We start from the raw sequence: 22,481 nt of genomic DNA, 5'->3' as shown, positions 1-22,481 counted from the left end.
GAAGCACCGCCCACAGAACTCCCCTAGGGACATGGTCGAACACCTTCTCTGCGTTCTGCGTGCACTGCGTTCCGTTTGGCCAGTCGATACCCATCAGCTGCCTCTGGAGTCCCACAGGTCATAAAAGCCCGATCGGACTCCTTCTTCAACTTGACGGCATCCCTTACGGCCGGTGTCCACCAGCGAGTTCGAGGGTTGCTGCCACGACAGGCACCGACCTTCTTATGGCCACCACTCCAAGTGGCTGCCTCAACAATAGAGGTGCAGAACACGGTCCACTCGGACTCAATGTCACCCGCCTGCCCCCGGAATGTGGGAAAAGCTCTGCCGGAGGTCAGAGTGGGAACTACTTCTGACAGGGGATTCCGCCAGACGCTCCCAACAAACCCTCACAGTACGTTTGGGTCTGCCAGGTTGGACCGGCATCTTCCCCAACCATCGGAGCCAACTCACCACCAGGTGGTGATCAGTTGACAGCTCCGCCCCTCTCTTCACCTGAGGGTCCAAAACATGTGGCCGCAAATCTGATGATACAACCACAAAGTCAATCATCGATCTGGGGCCAAGGGTGTCCTGGTGCCAAATCCATATATGGACACCCTTATGTTTTAACGTAGTGTTTGTTATGGACAATCCGTGGTGAGCACAGAAGTCCAATAACAAAACACCACTCGCGTCCACCGGTGTGAACCCCAATGTACAGGCATTGAGCCAGGGGGCAATGAATATGCCCACACCTGCTCTACGCCTCTCACCATGAGCAACTCCAGAGTGGAAGAGAGTCCAACCCCTTTGGAGAGAGCTGTCCCACAACTTGTCCAATCAGTGTTGTAGGAACTTTAGTTCGCTTTGTAGTCAACGTGTGATTGTCGCAATAGTATGTCGTACAAAAAAAAAAAAAAAAAAAAGTATACTTCTCTTGAAATTGTATTTACTTTTTACTTTTTCTAATAAATACATTTTTTAAATATGTCGAATTTGTAAAAAAAAATTTCCACTGATGAAGGGTTCGGTGAACGTGCATATTTACTGGTATGGTTCGGTACCTCTAAAAAGGTTAAGAACCACTGCATTAATTTGTGGAGCATTATTTAGGATCGAAATAATACCATAACCGAAATTTTAGGTGATGGTACTTTTTAAATGAATTTTTGCACGTCTTAGTCAACACTCTCGTCCAGCTCATGGCGGTACACTGTGCCGTCATGCCAAGCATCAGGAAACACAAACGATGGGGCGGCGGAGAAAGAGGACGGGGAGGGAGCAGGTGGAGAAGAGAGAAGAAGAAGAAGAAGCAATAGAAGAAGAAGTAGTAGGAGTAGAAGAAGAAGTAGAAAAAGAAGAAGAAGAAGAAAATAATTCCACGAGAAAAGGTAGGAATCGCTGTGCTATTTAATTTATTACAAGTGGTTTTGATATCCATTATTATTATTTTAGAAAAAATGGATACAATTCGTCAGTATTTATTGAACAAAGTTGGTCAGGTTTCAAGTTAGTATCAACTCGCTGAAATAGAGTTTACGAAGTGCAAAAGTAGATGTACTTCTCTACTGAAAATGGTTAAAGTAAAAAAACAGTAATTGAAAAATCCTGACTGTTTACGGTCAATCGTGGTGATAAGTTTGCCTCTTTTACGACATATTTGATTTTGATCGTAATAAGAAGAAGACATCAAAAGAAGATAAGAAAAAAAACGTAATTTGTCTCACAATGGAGAAATCCGCAATTTCCAGCGGTAAAATTTCATGGAAGAAAGCAGAAAAACAAAGTATTTGCATTCACAAAAAAGTCACGTGTCGCATGTTGTTTCGGAGCTCGCTGACGTTTGATTGATTTTAATGCTATGAAAACAACGTTTTACCATACCTTTACTAACGTTCTGAACCGGTTGATAAATTGCCAGATAATTACAATGATTATTTATTTATTTATTTGTTTTTGAAAGCCAGAGCTTGTTTATTCGTTCGCGACAAGTCATTCTGTTGACAACTGGGGTTGAATGCAATGGACAAAATTTAATACCTGTATCTCGGTATTCATGCCAGACATCTGTCATGTTTATTATTTAAACCATAAATATCTTATTGTGTGGAGCTGAAGGGCAACATTTACAAGTCCACTGTACATACTCTGAATAATGGAGATGGTGTGCTGCTGACTTTGACTCATGACGTTGTGAATCGGTGGGAAGAATATTTTGAAGACCTCAATTCCACCAACACACCTTCCATTGAGAAAGCAGAGTCTGGAGACTCTGAGGTGGCCTTTCCTATCTCTTGAGTTGAAGTCACTGAGGTGGTTAAAAAGCTCCCCGGTGGCAAAGCCCCAGGTATCAATGATATCTGCCTGGAGTTGCTGAAGACTCTGGGTGTGGGTCTGTATTGGTTGACAAGCCTCTACAACATTACATGGACACCGGTGACAGTGCTTCTGAATTGCCAGACTGGGGTGGAGGTCCCCTATTTGATGAGGTCTATTCAGGGGTGTTGGAGAGGAGGGTCCTTCGGGAGGTTGAATCTCAGATTCAGGAAGAGCAGGGTGGTTTTTATACGGGCCGTGGAACAGTGGAGCAGCTCTCCACCCTGAGCAATGTCCTTGAGGGTGCACGAGAGTTCGCCCAACCAGCCCGCATGTCTTTTGATGACTTGTTGAAGGTGTTCCACCATGTCCCTCGGGGATTTCTGTGGAAGGTGCTTTGGGAGAACGAGGTACCCAATCCCTTAATAAGTGCAATTTGTTCACTACAGCACAAATGGCACAGTTTAGTCAGCATTGCCGGCAGTCTACGCGCGAACCACTGGACCACTGGGCCGCCTGTGTACTTACATTTTGTGCTTAAATTAGTGCTGTCAAGAGATTTAAAAAATGTGACATTAATTATGATCTGTAATTAATAGATCTAATTAATCTATATTTTAATCTCCTTTAAAAATGACTCAGAAAACCCTTATTTTCGTTTTAGATTCATTACATTATTGAGCATTGAGGCAGATCAAAAGATTCACATCACAAAAAAAGTGGTATTATAAAATATTTAATTGTTTTTAAAACTGATATGAACAGCCGCAGTCCGAGCCATTTACTTTCTGCTGTATTTGAGACTAATCACAAATCCTACCTGCAACCTTTAGTTTCGACCATCGGGGAATATCACTGTTTTGTTTTTGTAAATCTCCAAATAATTACAAAATAAAAACTATAGAGAACACCAGGTCCATAAAAAGTGCTTAGGTTAACATATCAAAAACAGTAAGAACACTTTTCTGAGCAATACAAGTACTGAACACGGAACTTGCTTCAGATAATAAATAAAACTGACCCTTCGAGCATGGTGCTGTAAGTTAGCACTTCAGAAATAACATTGTTCATCGTGACAAAATAAAGTGCCGAAATAAACATCAACCACTTCTAGTAGGCTACAGAGGACACAGCAGTGATGTTGACTTCATGCCTCGTACGCGGGGTGTTAGTTTGTTGTTTGTGCTAGTTTAGTTAGTTTGGCGAAGAGCTTTGTTATGTCTCCCTCTATTGCTAACGCTTTCGGTGCTGGGGTAGCACCGGCGCAGCAATGGAGCAAATTTCGCCGTGTGAACACCCCTAATGTTAGCCGTGGCTGCACTCACAACTGGGTGCTTTGCATTGATGTACGAGGCTAAACTTGAGCTGTTTCAGTGGTAAGCAAACGCCTTCCTACAAATTGGGCACAACACTCTACCTTTATCAATGGTGCCGTCAGGGCGTTTTTGGAATGTGAATTGTCCATTCATTGTGCCGAGAACTCTCACATACTCCTCCATTTTCACCTCTCCTATTCTCACCGCTGCTTACTTAGCCCGCCAAACTCCAATGGGAGCCAATCAGCTTAAGCTAAACAAGCCCCAAAAAAATGACAGCCAATCAATGTCCGCTTCAGGCTGTGACTGACAGTTGTTTCCCCTCCCTCAACAACTCGAACACAGGAAGCCAACACATAAAAAGGGATCTTAGAAAAAGGCAACCCACCTACAGAAACAATAAAGTTAGAGATTAAAATTTAGATTAACGTGATTAAAAAACACAACATGCTAAATATGACTAGTTAATTAATCACAATTAACGTGATCATTTGACACCTCGATCTTAAATGTAACTTTTTTATAGATGGAGGAAATGATTCTGCAAAAGAATGAAGAGATGGAACTATCTTCTAATGCGATAGACATGGCCTATCAAGTGGAAACTCCGGTGACATCACACTGTGTGGACTCGCAAGAGAATCCAGAGACACATGTATGTGCACATACAGTGTCGGCTGCAGCAATGCCATCCTTGGTGTGTGAGCGTAACATGGAGGGCTTTGGTAGTGAAGCGTCAGAAGATTCCGACAGGTATGAGAACACCATAATATAACTGCACGGAGGAAATGTTTTAAATGTCAAGTTGGTTCTTTTCTGTTCTTAGTGACAGCTCCTCTACATCATCATCTTTTTCATCTCCCACTGTGTTTGAAAATGCTGGTGACGACGAGGATTTAAGCCAACCAGCTCCCTTCAAAACAAAAGATGAAATTTTACTTGAGGTTAGTCGTTTTGGTATACTTGTTTGCCATATGTAAGTGAAGTACCATATTGGCCAAGAATATACAGTGCGTAACATAGAGCAGTGTTTCCCAAAATTTGAGCCATTTTAAGTTTCTTTTTTAGACTTTGTGATGATAAGCAGATCAGATAATGGATGGATGGATATACAGTGATCCCTCGCTATTTCGCGGTTCGTTTATCGCGGCTTCAGTGCATCGCGGATTTTTTCAAACATATTCATGAAAAATAAATCATATACATGGAGTACAGTACTGTATGTTGCTCTATGTGACTCGCTGTTGTTTTGCAGCTTCTTGCGGACCGCTTGCGGACTTTTTGCGGGGGGGGGACATATATATATATATATATATATATATTTTTTTTTACCTGTATATGTTTATTGGTCGCTACTTCGCGGATTTTCGTTGATCGCGGGTGGTTTTGGTCCCCTTAACCGCGATAAACGAGGGATTACTGTATATTATAACTGTTATTTATTATCCTGGTTGGTGTCCCCCCAGGGAAATTCAACTGACACGCTGATGCATATGCCATGTGCACAGTGCACATAAAACCAGAGCACACACATGCATGAATCTGAGTGGAAGTGGAATGCAAAAAATGCTGCCTGAGCGCGTGTCGTCAGGACAGGCCTTATACAAGGACACCTTAATAACTGGCATCCCTCCAACAACAGTTTTTTTTTCTTAACCTTGGTAGAGGTTCCGAACTCAACCAGTTCATATCCACATTCACCGGGTGATTAATTAGTAAAATTAATTTCGTAAATTTACTAAAAACTTAATTAGTAAAAATAAAAACGTTTATTTTACAAATTTAAGACATAAAACATTTATTAAAAACAGAAAAACGTAAATAAAATTTCAAGACATAAGTTTAAGTTTATAAGTATGAACAACCAACACTTAGTTGTTTGAATGTATTAAAGAGAGTAGCAGCCAAATTACTTAAAACCAGTTTAATTCAGTCAAATTTTGCCCCAAGTTAAACAAGCAAAAAGGTAAATTTTAGGGGGTTCACAAAATCCACGGTGTTTGGTTCAGTGTGCTTTGACTCTGAGAAAAATCAAATATGTCTTGGAAAGTTTGGTTGAAAGTGAGAGTGTTCAAAGCAATGTTATTTATTATTATTGCTATTATTAAAATTATGATTATTTAATTTTTAGATCTGTGCCAGAGGCATATACAGTGAAACTCCTTTAGAACGAAACCTACATGAGCGAAATTACCCCCTAATGTGACAAAATCTTCATGCATGAACACCATTCCCATTCTACTGCCCCCCATACGACGAAAAAAAAACCCTGTTGCGTTATACGAAATCATTTTCTCTGCTCCAGCCTCGCGAAGACATTCACTACAACGAAGTCTAATCCAACAATGACCTCTACTGCTTCGTTCGGAATCGGCAACAGTAACCACCCCACTGGTTTACATTGTGAACGATGTTTATTTCGGTCACAGCTGCGAATTTCCTGAACGCAACATCCTCATAGCTGCTCTGCCATTGGCTTACCGAGCATCATCCTGGCCTCCGATTGGCCAAGCGGGACCTCACTGTCGATATGTGTAGATACTGAAGCTAGATCCGTAGAAGATAGAGTGGAAGGCATCCGATTAGCTGCTCAGAGTAAATTGCTTATGGCTCGACGGACATTCAAATAAACGAACGTTTCCTCGTTTTACGAAGCATTTTTTAAGAAAATGCTTTACTTGTTATCATGCTAAAAACCTTGCGCTAACTGCAGCGCTAATGAGAGAGAAGCGCTCCAGTTAGAGTAAGGTTTTTAGCCTTTGAGAGCTAACTATGGCCATCGAGGACTACGAAGCGTTCCGTGGCTGGCTTAAAAGTTCATTGCATGACATCAGCTGAGCAACGCTGTCTAGGGTGGCGATCGAAGGGAGGTCGAGTTAGAGACAGTGAGATGGTGGAAAGAAAAGCCACTGGGTCCAGGAAGTATTATTGTTGCATTCAGACGAGCATGGACGTTGCATTGCTAAAATGGCTACAAAACGGACCTTTGGATGTCAAGCAGCTAAGACAAGAAGGGCTCTGATGCTGGAAGAGAGGGTAAAAGTGATCAACTATCGAAATAAAAATAAAGAGTACACATACAAGTGTGTGTGTGTGTGTGCGTGTGTGTGTGTGTGTTCACATCTGAGATCAAATTTGCTGCAGTGAAAAACCCCCGTTGTGAAACTTTTATTGCTGCAAACATGATTTCGTTGTAGAGGAGTTTCACTGTAGTGTCAAGTAAAACAAATAAAGCTTTGAATTGGGTGGTAAACGGTACAACCAACCTGTGTATCCACCCTAATAATGCGGATGTCAGATTTCACGAATGTCGCCCCGATTTTGAGCCAGCAGATGTGTCACATACAAACCTAGTATCTCTGAGCCGATTTTGATGATACAAAGCATATGTCGTTTGACATACTCAACGATTGGTAATCTGGCATCTGGGAAGTTTCACGACCGCGACGACAAAAGCCTGGCAGTCAGATATTTTGTTCGTCCTGCCGCATTGTGTGATGTCCTATGTCCTTTGTTCCAACTTTAAACCACAAAGAAATTGCATTAAAGTTTGCAGCCCAATAATATGTGTGCAAATTTTGAATAGAAAGCCCACTTACATCTTCTGATGTTCACATAATTTGTTTTTGCATCCAAACTGGTTTATTGTTCCATATTAAGGAAGAAAAAAATGGATTAAAACTCTTGAAAAAAGATTGTGGTATGAAAAACAACAGGCAATGCCTGAAACAAATATAAAAACATAAGTACAATTTTCATCTTTGCAGAATTGTTCTTCCGATTAGAGAAAGAGGTCAACTACACCCTCTTTTAATACCTCGTTCTCATTGTTCAAACAATGGATGAGGCTCGAAGTAAGACTTTGTAACAGGAAAAATCTGATACTTGGTTGCTGTGTGGCCATCCAGAGCTTCAATTCCTGAAGATATTTTTTCTCAAATTCCCTATTTTTCATCTTCCTAATATGAGCTGATCAATAAATATTCTGCCCTCTGAGACACCCTCAAATGTCCCCCAGATAGTTGAGGCTGAACTATCATCGGTTTTATTTAGCTGTAAAAACACAAAAAAAACCCTAATAATACCGTATTGGCCCGAATATAAGACGGTGTTTTTTGCATTGAAATAAAACTGAAAAAGTGGGGGACATCTTATATTCTTGGTCTAGACATTATACCCATTCACGACGCTAGATGGCGCCAGATATCATTGAAGCGAATGCTGAACTTGACTCCCAGGCCAAGGTGAACCCCTGTCACGAAGAATAAAAATAGCGGTAGCGCGAAGAAGAAAAATAAAAAATTGTGACAAGAAAGAAAAGAGAAGAAAATAATAGAAGAGATCAGAAAATGGAGAAACGTAGCGGCAATCTGGAGAAAAGTGGGTCAAAGATCGGCCGGGTTAACCGGCAGCTGAGGCGAAGTTATGATGTGTGATTGCACTTTACATATTTAAATGTTCAGATATTAAGATGTGAATGAGGCAAAATAACATGCTTTTTCTCTCAAATATATTGTTATAATCATTTTTTTCAGATTTACTGTAATTATTTTCTGTATAAAAATTAATTTGGTGTTCAAAAAGTCTTTTTTCAAACTTGAGTCTTGAAAAAGAGGAGGTCGTCTTATAATCAGGGCCGTCTTATATTCGGGCCAATGCGGTAATACATTTATTCTGTCATAAACTGTACAAAGTTTGAATCTGCCAACAGAAGTGTATCAGGCGGCTCTGTAAGTATTGTCTTCTGAAATGGAAGAGTCATTGTAATACTCACTGAGGCATGGTCAGAAATAATAATTGGGTCACTCACACACACACACACTGATGTGAAAACGTGTTTGCCCCCTTCCTGATTTTTATTTATTTTTTGGTCACATTTAAATGTTTCAGATCATCAACCAAATGTAAATATTGGTCAAAGATAACACACATAAACACAAAATGCAGTTTTTACTAATAAAGGGGAAACAAAATCCAGACCTACATGGTCCTGTGTGAAAGTGTTTGGCCCACTCATCTTTGCAGAATTGTTGCAATTCAGCCACATTGGAGGGTTTGCGAGCATGAACCGCTTTTTTAAGGCCATGCCACGGCATCTCAATAGGTTTTAGATCAAAACTTTGACAAGGCCACTCCACAGTCTTCATTTTGTTTTTCTTCAGTCATTCTGAGATGGACTTGCTGGTGTGTTTTGGATCATTGTCCTGCTGCAGAACCCAAGTTCGCTTCAGCTCGAGGTCGCGAACAGATGGCCTGGCATTCTCCTTCAGAATCTTTTGGTATTCAGTCGAATTCATGGTTCCATTTATCACAGCAAGTCTTCCAGGTCCTGAAGCAGGAAAACAGCCCCCAGACCATAACACGACCACCATCATATTTTAATGTTGGTATGATGTTCTTTTTCTGAAAAGTGGTGTTACACTTACGAAAGATCTAACGGGACACACACCTTCCGAAAAGTTCAACGTTTGTCTCGTCAGTCCACAGAGTATGTTCCCAAAAGTTTGGGGATCATCAAGATGTTCCATCCATCCATCCATCTGGAGTCGCTTATCCGGAGTCGGGTCGCGGGGTAACAGCTTTAGCAGGGAAGTGCAGATGTCCCCCACCTCAGCCGCTTGTTCCAGCTCTTCCTGGAGAATCCCAAGGCGTTCCCAGGCCACCTGGGAGACAGTCTCTCCAAGCGTGTCCGGGGTCATCCAGGGCTTCCTGCCGGTGGGACATGCCCAGAACACCTCACCAGGGAGGCATCTTAATCAGATACCCGAGCCACCTTATGGCTCTCGACGTGAAGGAGAAGCGGCTCGACTTTAAGCCCCTCCAGAATAACTGAGCTTCTCACCTTATCTCTTAGGGAGAGGCCAGACACCCTGCGGAGAAAACCTATTTCAGCCGCTTGTATCCGGGATCTCGTTCTTTCGGTCATGACCCATAGTTCGTGAACATAGGTGAAGGTTGGTAACGTAGATCGACCGGTAAATGGAGAGCTTCGCCCTTTGGCTCAGCTCCTTCTTTACCACGACCGACTGATTCAAAGTCCGCATCACAGCAGACGCTGCACCGATCCGCCTGTCGATCTCCGGCTCCCTGCTGCCCTCACTCGTGACAAGACCCCAAGATACTTAAACTCCTCCTGTTGGAGCAAGTTCTCATCCCCTACCCGGAGAGGGCACTCCATCCTTTTCCGACTGAGGAACATTGTTTCAGATTTGGAGGTGCTGATTTTCATCCAAACTGCTTCACACTCTGCTGCGAAATGCTCCAGTGAGAGTTGGAGAGCACTGCTTGAAGAAGCCAACAGTCCAACATCATCTGCAAAAAGCAGAGATGTAATACTGAGGCCACCAAACTGGAGTCCTCAACACCTTGGCTGAGCCTAGAAATTCTGTCCATACCTTTATGGACAGAATTTGTGACAAAGGGCAGCCTTGGCGTAGTCCCACTCTCAGTGGAAACGATTCCGACTTACTGCCGGCAATGCGAACCAAACTCTGACATCGGTGGTATAGGGACCGAATAGCCCGTATCAGGGGATTCGGTACCTCATACTCCCGAAGCACCCCAACAGAACTCCCCGAGGGGCACGGTCGAACGCCTTCTCCAAGTCCACAAAGCACATGTCGACTGGTTGGGCGAGTTCTCACGTACCCTCAAGTACCCTGCCAAGGGTGTGGAGCTGGTCCACTGTTCCCCGGCCGGGATGACAAAATATGTTTTTTGGCAAAAATGATATGTTCTTTTTGCTCAGCAGTAGGTTTTTGTCTTGGAACTCTGCCACGCAAGCCATTTTTGCCCAGTCTCTTTATTATGGTAGGAGTCATGAACACTGATCTTAACTGAGGCAAGTGAGGTCTGCAGTTCTTTGTATTTTATTGTGGGGTCTTTTGGGACCTCTTGGATGAGTCGTCGCTGCGCTCTTGGGGTAATTTGGATCGTTCGGTCAGTCCTGGGAAGCTTCACCACTGTCCCATGTTCTCGCCATTTGTGGCTCATGGCTTTCACTGTGGTTCGCTGGTGTTCCAAAGTTTTAGAAATGGCTTTATCACCTCGACCAGACTGATAGATCTCAATTATTTTCTTTCTCATTTGTTCCTGAATTTCTTTTGATTTCGGCATGATGTCTAGCTTTTGATGATCTTTTGGTTTGCTCTTCTTTGTCAGGCAGGTCCTATTTAAGTGATTTTTTTGATTGAGAACAGGTGTGGCAGAAATCAAACCTTGCTGGGGCTAGAGAAATTGAACTCAGGCATGATGAAGCACAGTTATGTTTTAACAGTGGCGGTGAACGCTTTTTCACACAGGCCCATGTACAGTAGCTTTGGATTTTTTTTCTCCTTTAATAATAAAGACCTCCCTTTTAAAACTGCATTTTGTGTTTACTTGTGTTAACTTAGAATCATATTTACATTTGTTTGAGGATCTGAAACATGTAAGTGTGACAAACATGCAAAAAAATAAGAAATCAGGAAGGGGCAAACAATTTTTCACACCGTTCTAGATGTGAACGCTCACTGTGTGACACTGCAAGCTTGTTACATGTGCTATTTTTCTTTAAATTCCTACAGTTAACATAAGTATAAATGAATTAATTTTATATGGATTTTTTTTGTTACTTTGGTGTTAAATATATATATCCAAAAAATTTATCTACCTGCCTCAAATTCACCATAATGCGACAGACACCTTCAGAACTTGAGAATGGCTATCTTTGTGTTACATAGTCGAATAGTGTAGTAGGACTTTAAAACAAAATCAAAGCACCACTTGAACACCATTGCCACAGATAGTTAAAATATTTACAACCAGTTCAAGGGATCTGTGTCACCTTCATAACTGCAGAGAGCAAATTGAGGTCAGCAAGAAGATTGCCCATTTTGTCTTTTTTCCCGTTTTGTAGAATTTTTACAGTGCATTGAGGATGTAACATTTAAATTAATTTGACATTTTTCCGCTAAGAATTTTCATTTCAGTCCACATTTCATTTCCAAGTCCACTGTAGAGTTTTTTTTTCTTTCCCTGAAAAAATAAAGCCATATACTCAAAAATGCAACACATTAACTCATAGTTTTGTGCAGGATTTGCCAGCGGTGGAAGAGCTGACTGTGTCACTACCAAATGATGTTGAACTAAAGCCAGTAGGAACAGTATCTAGCATCATACAACAGCTCAGTAAGTAAACACACACACACACACATACCTTTCATTGTTGTTTATTTTCTCAATTAAGTCATGATATGTCCTGTCTCTGCAGTAATAATCCAGTCTCTGCAAGACTCGCCCGCTTTAAATGATGACAGCATCATCTTTCGATCCGATCGACGAGCTTTGGGCAAGGTTGGCTGATGACAGAGCAAACTACCTGTTGTATTGTATTTGGATTGTTTGATTGTTCCCTCATGGGGAGGTTTACATTTGTGACCAAGACTTTATGTACTGCAGTTTTGCATAGATATTTTGCAGGTTTTCTTCTTTTTTTTCTTCCTTTTAAGGATGGACCAGTCAAGAAATATCAATTTTCATTTCATTTATTTGATGAGGGGAAATCAGTTTGACAAAATCCATGATCATCTACATTAGGAGCGTGTTCGGAAATTCACTGTGACACATGCACTATTTTGACAATATGTGTGTTCAGAGAGGCAAAGCACGCTCCCATATCACTCATTTCCAAAGGCAGCCCTAAAACCAACCAGCAGTTCGTGCTTGAACCCTTTCCATCAGGGCGGCCTGACTCATTGGCCCACTGCGTCCCCAGTTGAAGCACCTTGAGCACGCACTGGCACTTGTGTGCCCTGGGATTGACTGGAAACAAGTTCAGGGTGTACCCCGCCTGCTGCCCAAAGACAGCTGGGAACGGCTCCAGCACACACGCCACCCTCGTGTGGATGAGGGGATCAGCATACAGATGACTGGATTAAGGCTTGTACATTGTTGAAAAAGAAAGTTAGCTGCCATGACTACTTTTTTTTCTTTTTTTTTTTTATGTAACGGCTATCATTGTACACATACTAAAAATATGTAACGTGGCAACTTCCTGGTGCCACAGAATACCCAATGTTTAGCCCAAGAAAGTATAGATACTGCTGAAGTCAATGTGTGTCTATATAATAGATAAAAACAATTAAAAATCCTCATCTCACCCATCGGAAAGCGGCTTCGGCCAATTACCTCCAGCGGGTGAGGCAAGTCCTAAGAAACCAGCTCAATGGCAAGAACAAGACCCGGGCAATAAGCAGCTATGCCCTTCCAGTGATCAGATACCCTGCAGGGATAATAAGGTGGCCAAAGGAAGAGATTCAGACCACGGACGCTAAGACCCGAAAGATCCTAACCATGCATGGAGGGTTCCATCCCAAATCCAGCACCCTGAGACTGTACGCAAGCCGAAAGGAAGGAGGCCGGGGACTTGTGAGTGTGAGAGCCACTGTCCAGGATGAAACATTCAAGCTCCATGAATACATCAAGGAGAAGGCTCCAATGGATGACGTACTCAGAGAATGTCTCAGACAATGGGGAACAGAGGATGAGATGCTGGAAGAGGGACCATGGGTGGACAAGCTCCTACACGGGATTTACCACCAGACCATAACTGAAGTGGCTGATCTCAAGAAGTCCCATCAGGGGCTAGAGAAGGCTGGCCTGAAGGACAGCACAGAGGCACTCATCCTGGCTGCTCAAGAGCAGGCCCTGAGCACCAGAGCCATTGAGTCCCAGATATACCACACCAGGCAAGACCCAAGGTGTCGCTTGTGCAAAGAGGCACCTGAGACGATCCAACACAAAAGTGGAAGTGGATGTTGCGATCCCAAATGATGGAAACATCAGAAAGAAGGAACACTAGAAACTAGAGAAATTACCAAGGGCTCAGAGAGGAGCTGGAGAGAGCCTGGAACGTAAATGTGACAATCGTGCCTGTGGTGGTCGGAGCACTCGGGGCAGTGACCCCCAAACTAGATGAGTGGTTGCAACAGTCCCGGGAACAACATCCAGAAAAGCGCAGTGCTGGGAACAGTAAGGATACTGCGCAGAACCCTCAAGCTTGCTGGCCCCTGGTGGAGAACCCGAGCTGAATGGGGGACGGACACCACCCGAGGGGTCAGACGAGGAATAATTTTTTTTATTTTATTTTTTTTCATGTTGGTGTGCAGTGGAAGCCAGGGAAATTATGAGTAAGTGATGATGAGAAGAAGGGTTTTTGTGCTAAATTGGCTGCTACCTCTGAGACTGTACAAGAGAGTCAGGAGGGATGGCATCATGACTTGTGGAGGTTTCCCAATATAAACTTAATCGAAAAGGTCAACGCTGACATTTTATTTCGTTTATCAGCACTTTTTCTCAATCTTCTCACGGATGCTTTAATGTAGCAGCACTGTGTGTCCATGTTCTGTCAGTGCACCCACACATTAAGCTCATCACAACACCTGTGTGCAACAACAGTGTACATGTGCATTTTCCTTGGGCCACATTCACTGATATTCCAATTATCAGTAATATTATATAATAGCTTTTTTTAACCTACTGGACAATGTTATGCAAAAATACTGACTAACCAGGAAGTACATTTGAATTCCCTTTTCTGTGTGACTCAGGTTTTTGAAGTCTTCGGTCCTGTATCCAGACCTCTGTATATCTTGCGTTCTAACTCTTCTGATGATCTAAGCAGTAAGGCGCTGACACTTGGACAAATTGTTTATTACGCTCCAGAGATGAAAGAGTATACTGAATACGTCCTCCTGCAACAACTTCAAAGGTGACTACATAGACTCACGAGCGTATGGCGCATCATGTTTCCCCTATTGATACAATGTAATTATTTTGTGTTATTTTATTTCTTTTTTCCCTGCAGTTTAAAGGGCTCAGATGCATCCTGGAAAAATGATCAAGAACCCCCAGTCGAGGTACATTATGCTGCTTGAATATTTGCATAAGTTGTTAAAATGCCAGTGTTGAAGCAAATTGTTAAAATTTGCTAAATGTCAAAAATAGTTATGTGGTTATCTACACTGACATCTCCATCAGGGAAGAAATTTCATCTGTGCTGTATGTTACATGTTACACATACAGTACATTTGACAAAGTTTGATCCAATCCAATCAGAACAGCGGGACAGCTATGCTCGATTGGTCTTTTTTTAAACTTTTTTTTTTTCAACCTTGAACACAATGCTCCCAGACAGACTAGCAATAAAATTACTGTTTTGTTTGTTTTTAGTTTGTTTTTTTTAATACTTTATAATCCCCATTAGCTGTGCACTTAAGAAAAAAATTTTAGAAAGAAATTACAAAAACAGTATACATTAAAAAAAGAACATGCATTTGGGGAAAAAAGCAGTATGTATTGAACCCTATAATCCAGTATAAGATCATTTTATAAACGACAAAGGTTTCCTTGAACATCCTTCAGTTACTCTCCCAGATGTTTCTTGGACTTTTGAATCGTGATTTCCTTGTCAGTTTGGTCATTCCATGTTTCCACTTCGCCGTCGTCAACAGTTCAAGTGATTTTGTTTTTGGTTTAGGAAGGGAGAACCGGCCTTGTGTTACCTGCCTTGTGGCATATCTGTATGACTCTAAATTGTCTGTCAGGTGATTGGACCTCCATGAGGGAGTTTTCAATTGTAGAACCTTGTTGCAGATGTATGTACAGTTTTTGTCATCTGCATACATCAATGAATTAGCATTTTATTCGGACAAGGTGTCGGGCGTTTGCAAATATAGTGTACAGAAGTGAAATTCCACATTCCATTGACCTCCTATTTGAAAAAACTCCCACTAAAGAAGACCCTTTGTGCCCCGTGTTTTAAATATCTTCCCATTCAAGCAATAGCAGATTGTTGAAATGAGACAGATGACGTTCAGGAGGTGGGTGCGGGGGCAGTTTCTGGGAGAATACTGATTTACACAGTTTAGGGGTGTTCACACGGCAAGATTTGGTCCGGTGCTACGCCGGGTCTGCCCCAGTAGAGCGTTCACACGTGCAAATTAGCTCCGACGTAGCCCCGGAAAACAGCTTACACCGGACCAAATTTGATCCACCTCAGGGAGGTGGTTTAAAAATTTGCTCTGGAACAAATGCTCGTTTGCGAAGCAGCACCGATGTAAATTTGCACGTGTGAATGCAACTGGGTTAAATTTGCTCCAGAGCAAATGCTTGTGAAGAGTTTACATACGGCGAGAATGCGTTGCTTTCGGGCTCTGTCGGACTTCCGTCATGTGTTTGTTTAGTAACGACACAAGACTTGGCTGGTAACATCTTTCCTTTTGTAGGAGACTGGACTGTCTCGGAGTTGTTTGTGTAGTTTGTTCCTTTGTTGTGTGTTCACAACCCCCCGCCCCCCATAGAATTTATTTTGTGATTTCCTCTCTTGATTTTCTGTTTGGCGCATTACGTATTTGCTTTTCTGAGTGTCAGTGAAGTCATCGTTGATTTACGTTTTCGGGGGCGGTCACTCTCGAGCAGAAGGCACGGAGACCGAGAAGGAGAAGGACGTGCCTGTCCAGTAGTCGCTTGAGTTGTGTATACGTTTTAAAAAGAACCAACACGACAGCTCATTTGTTTTCTGTCGTTTTGCTCCGCTGCAGAAACTGCCGTGTGAACGTAAGTGGGGCTGCACCGACGTTGTGCCGGTGCAGACACGCTCAGCGGCTTTGTACGTGTGAACGCTGCACACAATTTGCTGCGGTGCAAAATATATCGCAACAAAATACATCGGTGCAGCGCCGGAGCAAATGTGTGCCGTGTGAACACCCCTATTGACAGATGTTCAAAGGACTGAATGTTTTTCATTGTCAGTTAAGCCTAGTGCTGAAAAGAAAATATTAGTCCCGAACACCCCTTTACCTGTAATGCTGGATTTTATTTTTTTCTTGTGGTGAAGGCAATATTTTTATTCTGTTTGATCCATCACTTGTACACAACAAGCACACCCCTTTGTGGCATACGCAGGGGCAAGGGTCTGCCTGTAAGTGCCCAAGCAAACAAAATCTCCAACCAAACACCAAATTGGAGTATTTGTAAGCAAACTAGTGGTCTTTTTAGAAAGTTTGCCAGAAAAATAGCACTACCGTATTTTCCGCACAATAAGGCGCACCAAAAAGTCATCCATTTTCTTAAAAGCTCCCAGCCCGCCTTAAAATCCGGTGTGCATTGTGTATGGTCATTACGGTAATACGTCGACCCCAAGATGGCTCCTTGCTGGAGACATGCTTACAATGTCATAACTTGCTGTTGGTTCAGTGAATTGTGTCGCTGCTTTATTAACTAGGTTTTTGTTGCAGCTCCGAAAAAAGGAGCGCTCTGGTGTTGGTTTTTAAAACGCACATTATATTAATGGTTTTCACAGTCTCAACAAATACAACTGCATCTTTGTCCATCTCCGTGCCTTCTCTTCTTCCGTTCGACATGAGAGGCGTTCATGACTGCCTCTGAAAAATGTAAATTAACGATTCCTTCAATTAAACTACGAAAATTGAAAATAATGCATCAAAACAGAACATCAAGCGAGGAAATCACAAAATAAATTCTATAGCCCCCCTACAGAATTTATTTTGAGATATCCTTGTTTGTGAATACAGTACACACCAAAGGAATAAATAACAAAACAGTCCAGTCTCCTACATTTTTCTGACATCTGATCCTTCTGTTGGAGCTACGCTCTAAGAAATGCCCAAATAAATTCTGTAGGGGGCTATAGAATTTATTTTGTGATTTCCTCACATGATTTTCTGTTTTGATGCATTATTTTCAATTTTTGTAGTTTGATTGAAGTTATCGTTAATTTGCGTTTTTCGGAGGCAGTAATGAACGCCTCTCGAGTCGAACAGAAGGAGCGTAGCTCCATCTAGTGGATGCATTGTAGATTGCACTTTATAATCCAGTGCGTCCAATATCTGAAAAAAATTACCAAATAGGCCATTCGTTGAAGGTGCACCTCATAATCCAGTGCGCCTTTTAGTGCGGAAAATACGGTAAATTAAACAAGGCGGTGGGTTATAACTTTACAATGTAGGGGTTTAGACATACCTTCAAGTATAACCCCCGCAAATGATGCGCAATTTGGAATGCAACAACATAAAAAATGCACCAGAAGTATTTTGGTTCAGCACTTGATAATGCTTCAGTGTCAGGTCACTTCAAGCTGATTGCCAGTATTTATGTGGATGCCTGAAGAGAAGTGTTGCTTTTGTTTTGCCATGTTAGCGCTATTACGGGCTTTGTTTCGGTTGGTTGCTACCAAGGGGACTTTTAGACAACTTCACAGCTTTTCGTGAAAGAAGTGTCTGTGTGACTGATGTGTGACCGTTGGGTCAATTTTCCAATTGACTCAACAGTCAACCAGCATCCCGGAACAGAGTGCGGTCATACCACTGTATTCTGTGTAAGTAACAAGGTCCTCTTGTGATGACAGTAATGCATGTCTCAAGCATGCAAAGGAAGTGATTTCTCTTTCACTGGGGTATGGCTAATGATTGTTTCACTCTCCAGGCTTTAGATTACAGTGATGATGAGAAGGAGCAGCAAGCCAAGAGGAGAGTGAAAAACACAAAAAAGCAGCACAACAACACAGGTGAGAATGTTAAAAATATTTTGTCCTCTCGTTTAGAAGAATGGAAGTGATTCTTTCATGGATTCATTTTGAATGTTTTGTCCCCTTATAGAAAGTCTTAGAGTGAACAGTCTCCCGCCTCAACGTGTAACACAGAGACGTACGGGTGCTCCATTCAGTCATCCCAATGTAAACACCAACCAACCACCTTTTCGTCACTCGAGACAGCCACCCCTGCGCAGAGATGTTCCCCGAGGATACCATGCTCCTCCCTGCCTCTATCCACCCCATCCTCCTCCCCCAATCTCCTTTCCACTATTCCCCCCTCCATCATATTTTAGTCCATCATACACCTCTCCACTCTGGCTACCAAATTCTGTCCCATTCTCAAAATTCCATCCTCCTCCTCCTCCCCCACCACCACCTCCTCCACAATGAAACCAATGTGGATTTTTTTTTTTTTTAGGCCGATGCCGATTCCAATGTGCCATAGAAAAAATCCAAAGACTGATTAATCGGCTGATTCATTTAAAAAATGTCATGAAACTAACATTTATTTGGTCCTTTAATACTTAAAACAATGAAGATGTACATTCCAGGCAGAACCTTTGTATGTTTTAAAATACTTGGTTCTTTCATATTTGTTCAACTTTGCAACAGAGAAATAAAAAGGCTGATATTTGTCATTAAATGTCTCATTTTATTTGTTTATCTGTTTAAAAAAAAAGCAAAAACGGGCAAAAAATGTGTAGTATTTCCAATTTTTTATAGACAAGTGCACACACACACACACGTGACTATATATTCTGTTTGTGGGGAAGGGGGGTATATATAGACATAGATCAAGTCAAGTACAACTTTATTGTCAAATGTGCTTTATGTGCAACATACAGCACCGATGACATTTCTTCCCTCTCAACCAGACAACAAGAGGAGCCACTGCGCGTGCCCGTGCCACCATCAAGTTCTTAGATCAGTAGTTCTTAACCTGGGTTTGATCGAACCCCAGGGGTTCGGTGAGTCAGTCTCAGGGGTTCAAACGGAGCCTCTGCCACGGAGGTTAAGACACACCCGACTCACCATGTCATTTAGTTATGACACACCCGCATGGCCATCACTGGCTGCAGATGATCACATTACATTGCTTGTCCAATCAGTGCTGCTGGAAATTTCGTTTACTCAAGTCAACGTGTGACTGTCGCGATAGTACATCGTGTAATTTATTTTATTTTTTTATGTTTTAACTAGAGCTGTCAGTTTAGCGCGTTTTTATTGGTATTAATTTAAATGAATTTTAACGGGATTAATTTTTTTCTCGCGAGATTAACGCGGCACACGTCACAAGCGGATGTTACGTTGCTCTATAAACACACCAGAAACTAAACAACAAGCGCGCTGCAGAAGTCCACGCCCATGTCTGTTTTACCAGCCAGGGCAGCGCGAGACACCAAAAACGGATACTTAAAGAGTTTATGAATGGAAAGTTTACTTTTAAAAAGTTGCCAGATTGCTCCACTGACAAGACCAAAGTTACCTGTTCTTCTCTCTCTATATATCATACAGGTACACGATGTATGCCACTGACGCGATTGTTACTTGTTTGGAACTATTTTGTGTGGAAGGTTACAGTGTTCTGAGCTTCTCTGTGTTCGTCTGACAGTGACAGTGCGCTGCAGTGGTAGCGACCTAGCGAAAATAAAACGTCTCCAGTGTTGTCATCGAACCAAGTGTAGTCATCCGAAATGAGGTCTACACAAAACCGTAGAGAGACTTCCGCGCAAGAAGGACCAACACAATCAACATAGCCTGACTGTGTTAGGGGGAGTGAAACCCCCCACTTTCAGAATGGTTTGGGGGAGTGAGTGCGCTTGTTTGTACGGCCGGCAGTTTTGAATACAGCGCACATAACGAACACTGGTGTCTGGTGTCTCGTTATTCTTCAACAAACATACAGAAACAGACTGCTGTGTTCAAAGCAAACTTGAGAAAAACGAAGTATGCAACCATGGTTTGAATCCACTATAGGCTGAGTACTAGTTTACCTTAGATGTGCACTTTATAATGTTATATTGCTCTGTTTTGATTTCATAAAAAAAGCTGTTAAAGCAGCTGTTGTGTGACAAAATATTTTTTTCACTGTTGTTGATGGACAGTAATATTGTGTGAGAGATTATGTGTGAATAACTGCTCCAAGTGAAAAATGTTCATGTAAAATTGAAAATCGAAATTGTTATTTCAGTCAGTATTTGCATTTTGCACATAGAAAACTGATTCATGATTCCATGTTGATGAGAGCATTAAAATGGGGAAAAATACGACAAAAATGTAAAAGGAAATTCAGAAATGATAAAAAATGTGTGAGTAATCACGATTAATTTTTTAGTTCATTTGAGTTCATTATGACAGTTGCATTTTTAATTAGATTAAATATTTTAATCGTTTGACAGCTCCAGTTTTAACACATGCTATGTCGAGCAAAAAAGTGGTCAGACGAATATGTACAACATGGATTCACATGCATCAGTGTCCTATTTGCATGATTTGTCATGCCAAGTTGAGCAACTCCAGTCTCGCATCGGCAAAACTGAAGGAACACTTTCGAATCATATTTTTATTCTTCACTAAGGGTTATGTGAACCTACAGTACATATGAACTGTTTGGGTTCGGTACCTCTAACAAGGTCAAGAACCACAGATAGAGCTAGATAGATATACACACACACTTATCGCAGTTAACAGGGACCAGAACCGGCTGCGATAATGAAGAACCGCAAAGTAGGGTTTGCAACCCGTAGGAATTTTTGTGGAAGTGTATGTTGGTTCCACCATGCTTTACAGTATTTATACTTTACATATTTGAGACAAAGATAACAGCAGGACACGTATTTACTTAAATCTTTAATCATAAAACCGTCCATCCATTTTCCGATCCGCTTTATCCTCACAAGGGTCGCGGGGCAGCTGGAGCCTATTCCAGTTGTCTTCGGGCGGCGATGAGCATCCTGAACCAGTTGCCAGCCAATCGCAGGGCACACACAGACGAACAACCATCCGCGCTCACACTCGGAGACAATTTAGAGTGTTCCATTTACCTGCCAGGAGTGTTTTTGAAATGTGGGAGGAAACCGGAGAACCTGTAGAAAACCCACGCAGGCATGGAGAGAACATGCAAAATCCACACAGGAAGGCCGGAACCGGAATCAAACCCGGCACATCTGCACTGTGAGGTCGACGTGCTAACCACTGGCCAACCGGGCCGCCCATTATAAAACCTTATACAGTAATTAACATTCATCAGCATTGCCTTCTCAGAGAGGCGAAGCGACTTGTGTTGGCGGCGTAGAAGGTGGCTCTCACTTGACCGTTAGCCTCCAGTGAGTTCCTGGTCAGCTATCGCCGCGCAGCCGATATGTTTATGTTTATCAGTATTGATGAGGAGGAGGTGAAGAGAGACGTGCTGCTGCTTTCAGTGAAGCATTATAGCATTATAACAAAAAAAACCTGTGCATACAGCATTTTCCTTAACCATTTCAGGGACAGTGGCTCTTATATTAATTCATTTTAATGTCACAGTTGTGCATCAACCACTACTGTGGTCCCTTATGTGTTTTGCCATCCACTGCCATTCTTTTTTGTCATGCCTAATGTTAGAGGAATCTATGAGCAAAATTGTATCATGTTTAAAGTTTCATTTAATTTGGGCACATCGAAGCGTTTGGGTGCGTATCCAGCACCCCAAATGCCTGCACACAAAGGCGCCATCTGGCCGGGGGACTGTCGAAGTCCACAATTAGCACGTCAATACAGGTGGACAACCACAGGGGAGAAGGCGACACTCGGTCACAAAAGGGGAATGAATAATTCGGGAACAGCGGTTGAGCAACAAAAGACGAGTTGAGAACACCCGTCGCGCCCAGACGACATTGACCATCCGCAAAGTCTACAACATGCTAATTCGATGTAGACCAGCCAGAAAAGGCGCCAATGTACTGGTGGTTCAAGTTTGAAAAACAGGTAACCAATCACTACCGAGGAGCCGGACCGGGGGTGCGGCATGCAAACATCGGGGGCAGTGTTTTTCTTGTATTTTGCATATGTTTCAATAAAATGTCGAACTCGCGGTGGCGGGACTGAGAGTGTGATCGCGGAGCAACTAACCGTCGTTCGCTCTCAGAGATCCGCTCCCGCCGATATTGAAGACAATTTTCCTGTGTGCCGAGTCATTTCTTTAACTTTGTCCGAGAAAATCTCTGACACCTAAAGACTAATAAAACACATGAGGAAAAAAAATCCTGATGTAGATTATCATTATTTGTGCCTGA

The 22,481-nt window shown here is 42.3% G+C and overlaps 1 protein-coding gene across 1 annotated transcript; it reads left to right on the top strand.

The window, feature by feature from the left end:
* Nucleotides 1-1,288: 1,288 nt before the first annotated feature.
* Nucleotides 1,289-18,850, top strand: naf1 (nuclear assembly factor 1 homolog (S. cerevisiae)). The gene is made up of 9 exons (XM_086120774.1): nucleotides 1,289-1,373; nucleotides 4,141-4,367; nucleotides 4,441-4,558; nucleotides 11,690-11,783; nucleotides 11,866-11,948; nucleotides 14,204-14,364; nucleotides 14,461-14,512; nucleotides 18,099-18,180; nucleotides 18,272-18,850. Exons 2-9 carry the CDS (start codon nucleotides 4,141-4,143, stop codon nucleotides 18,595-18,597), a joined length of 1,143 nt encoding a protein of 380 aa, XP_085976900.1. The 5' UTR covers nucleotides 1,289-1,373; the 3' UTR covers nucleotides 18,598-18,850.
* Nucleotides 18,851-22,481: the final 3,631 nt, after the last annotated feature.

Source organism: Hippocampus guttulatus, chromosome 9 (genome assembly GCF_054856545.1).
Source record: "Hippocampus guttulatus isolate MCC_2025c chromosome 9, RoL_Hgut_1.0, whole genome shotgun sequence".
Classification (NCBI taxonomy): Eukaryota; Metazoa; Chordata; class Actinopteri; order Syngnathiformes; family Syngnathidae; genus Hippocampus; species Hippocampus guttulatus.
The sequence above is the reverse complement of the archived record's forward strand: the minus strand, read 5'-3'. Positions and strand labels throughout refer to the sequence as shown.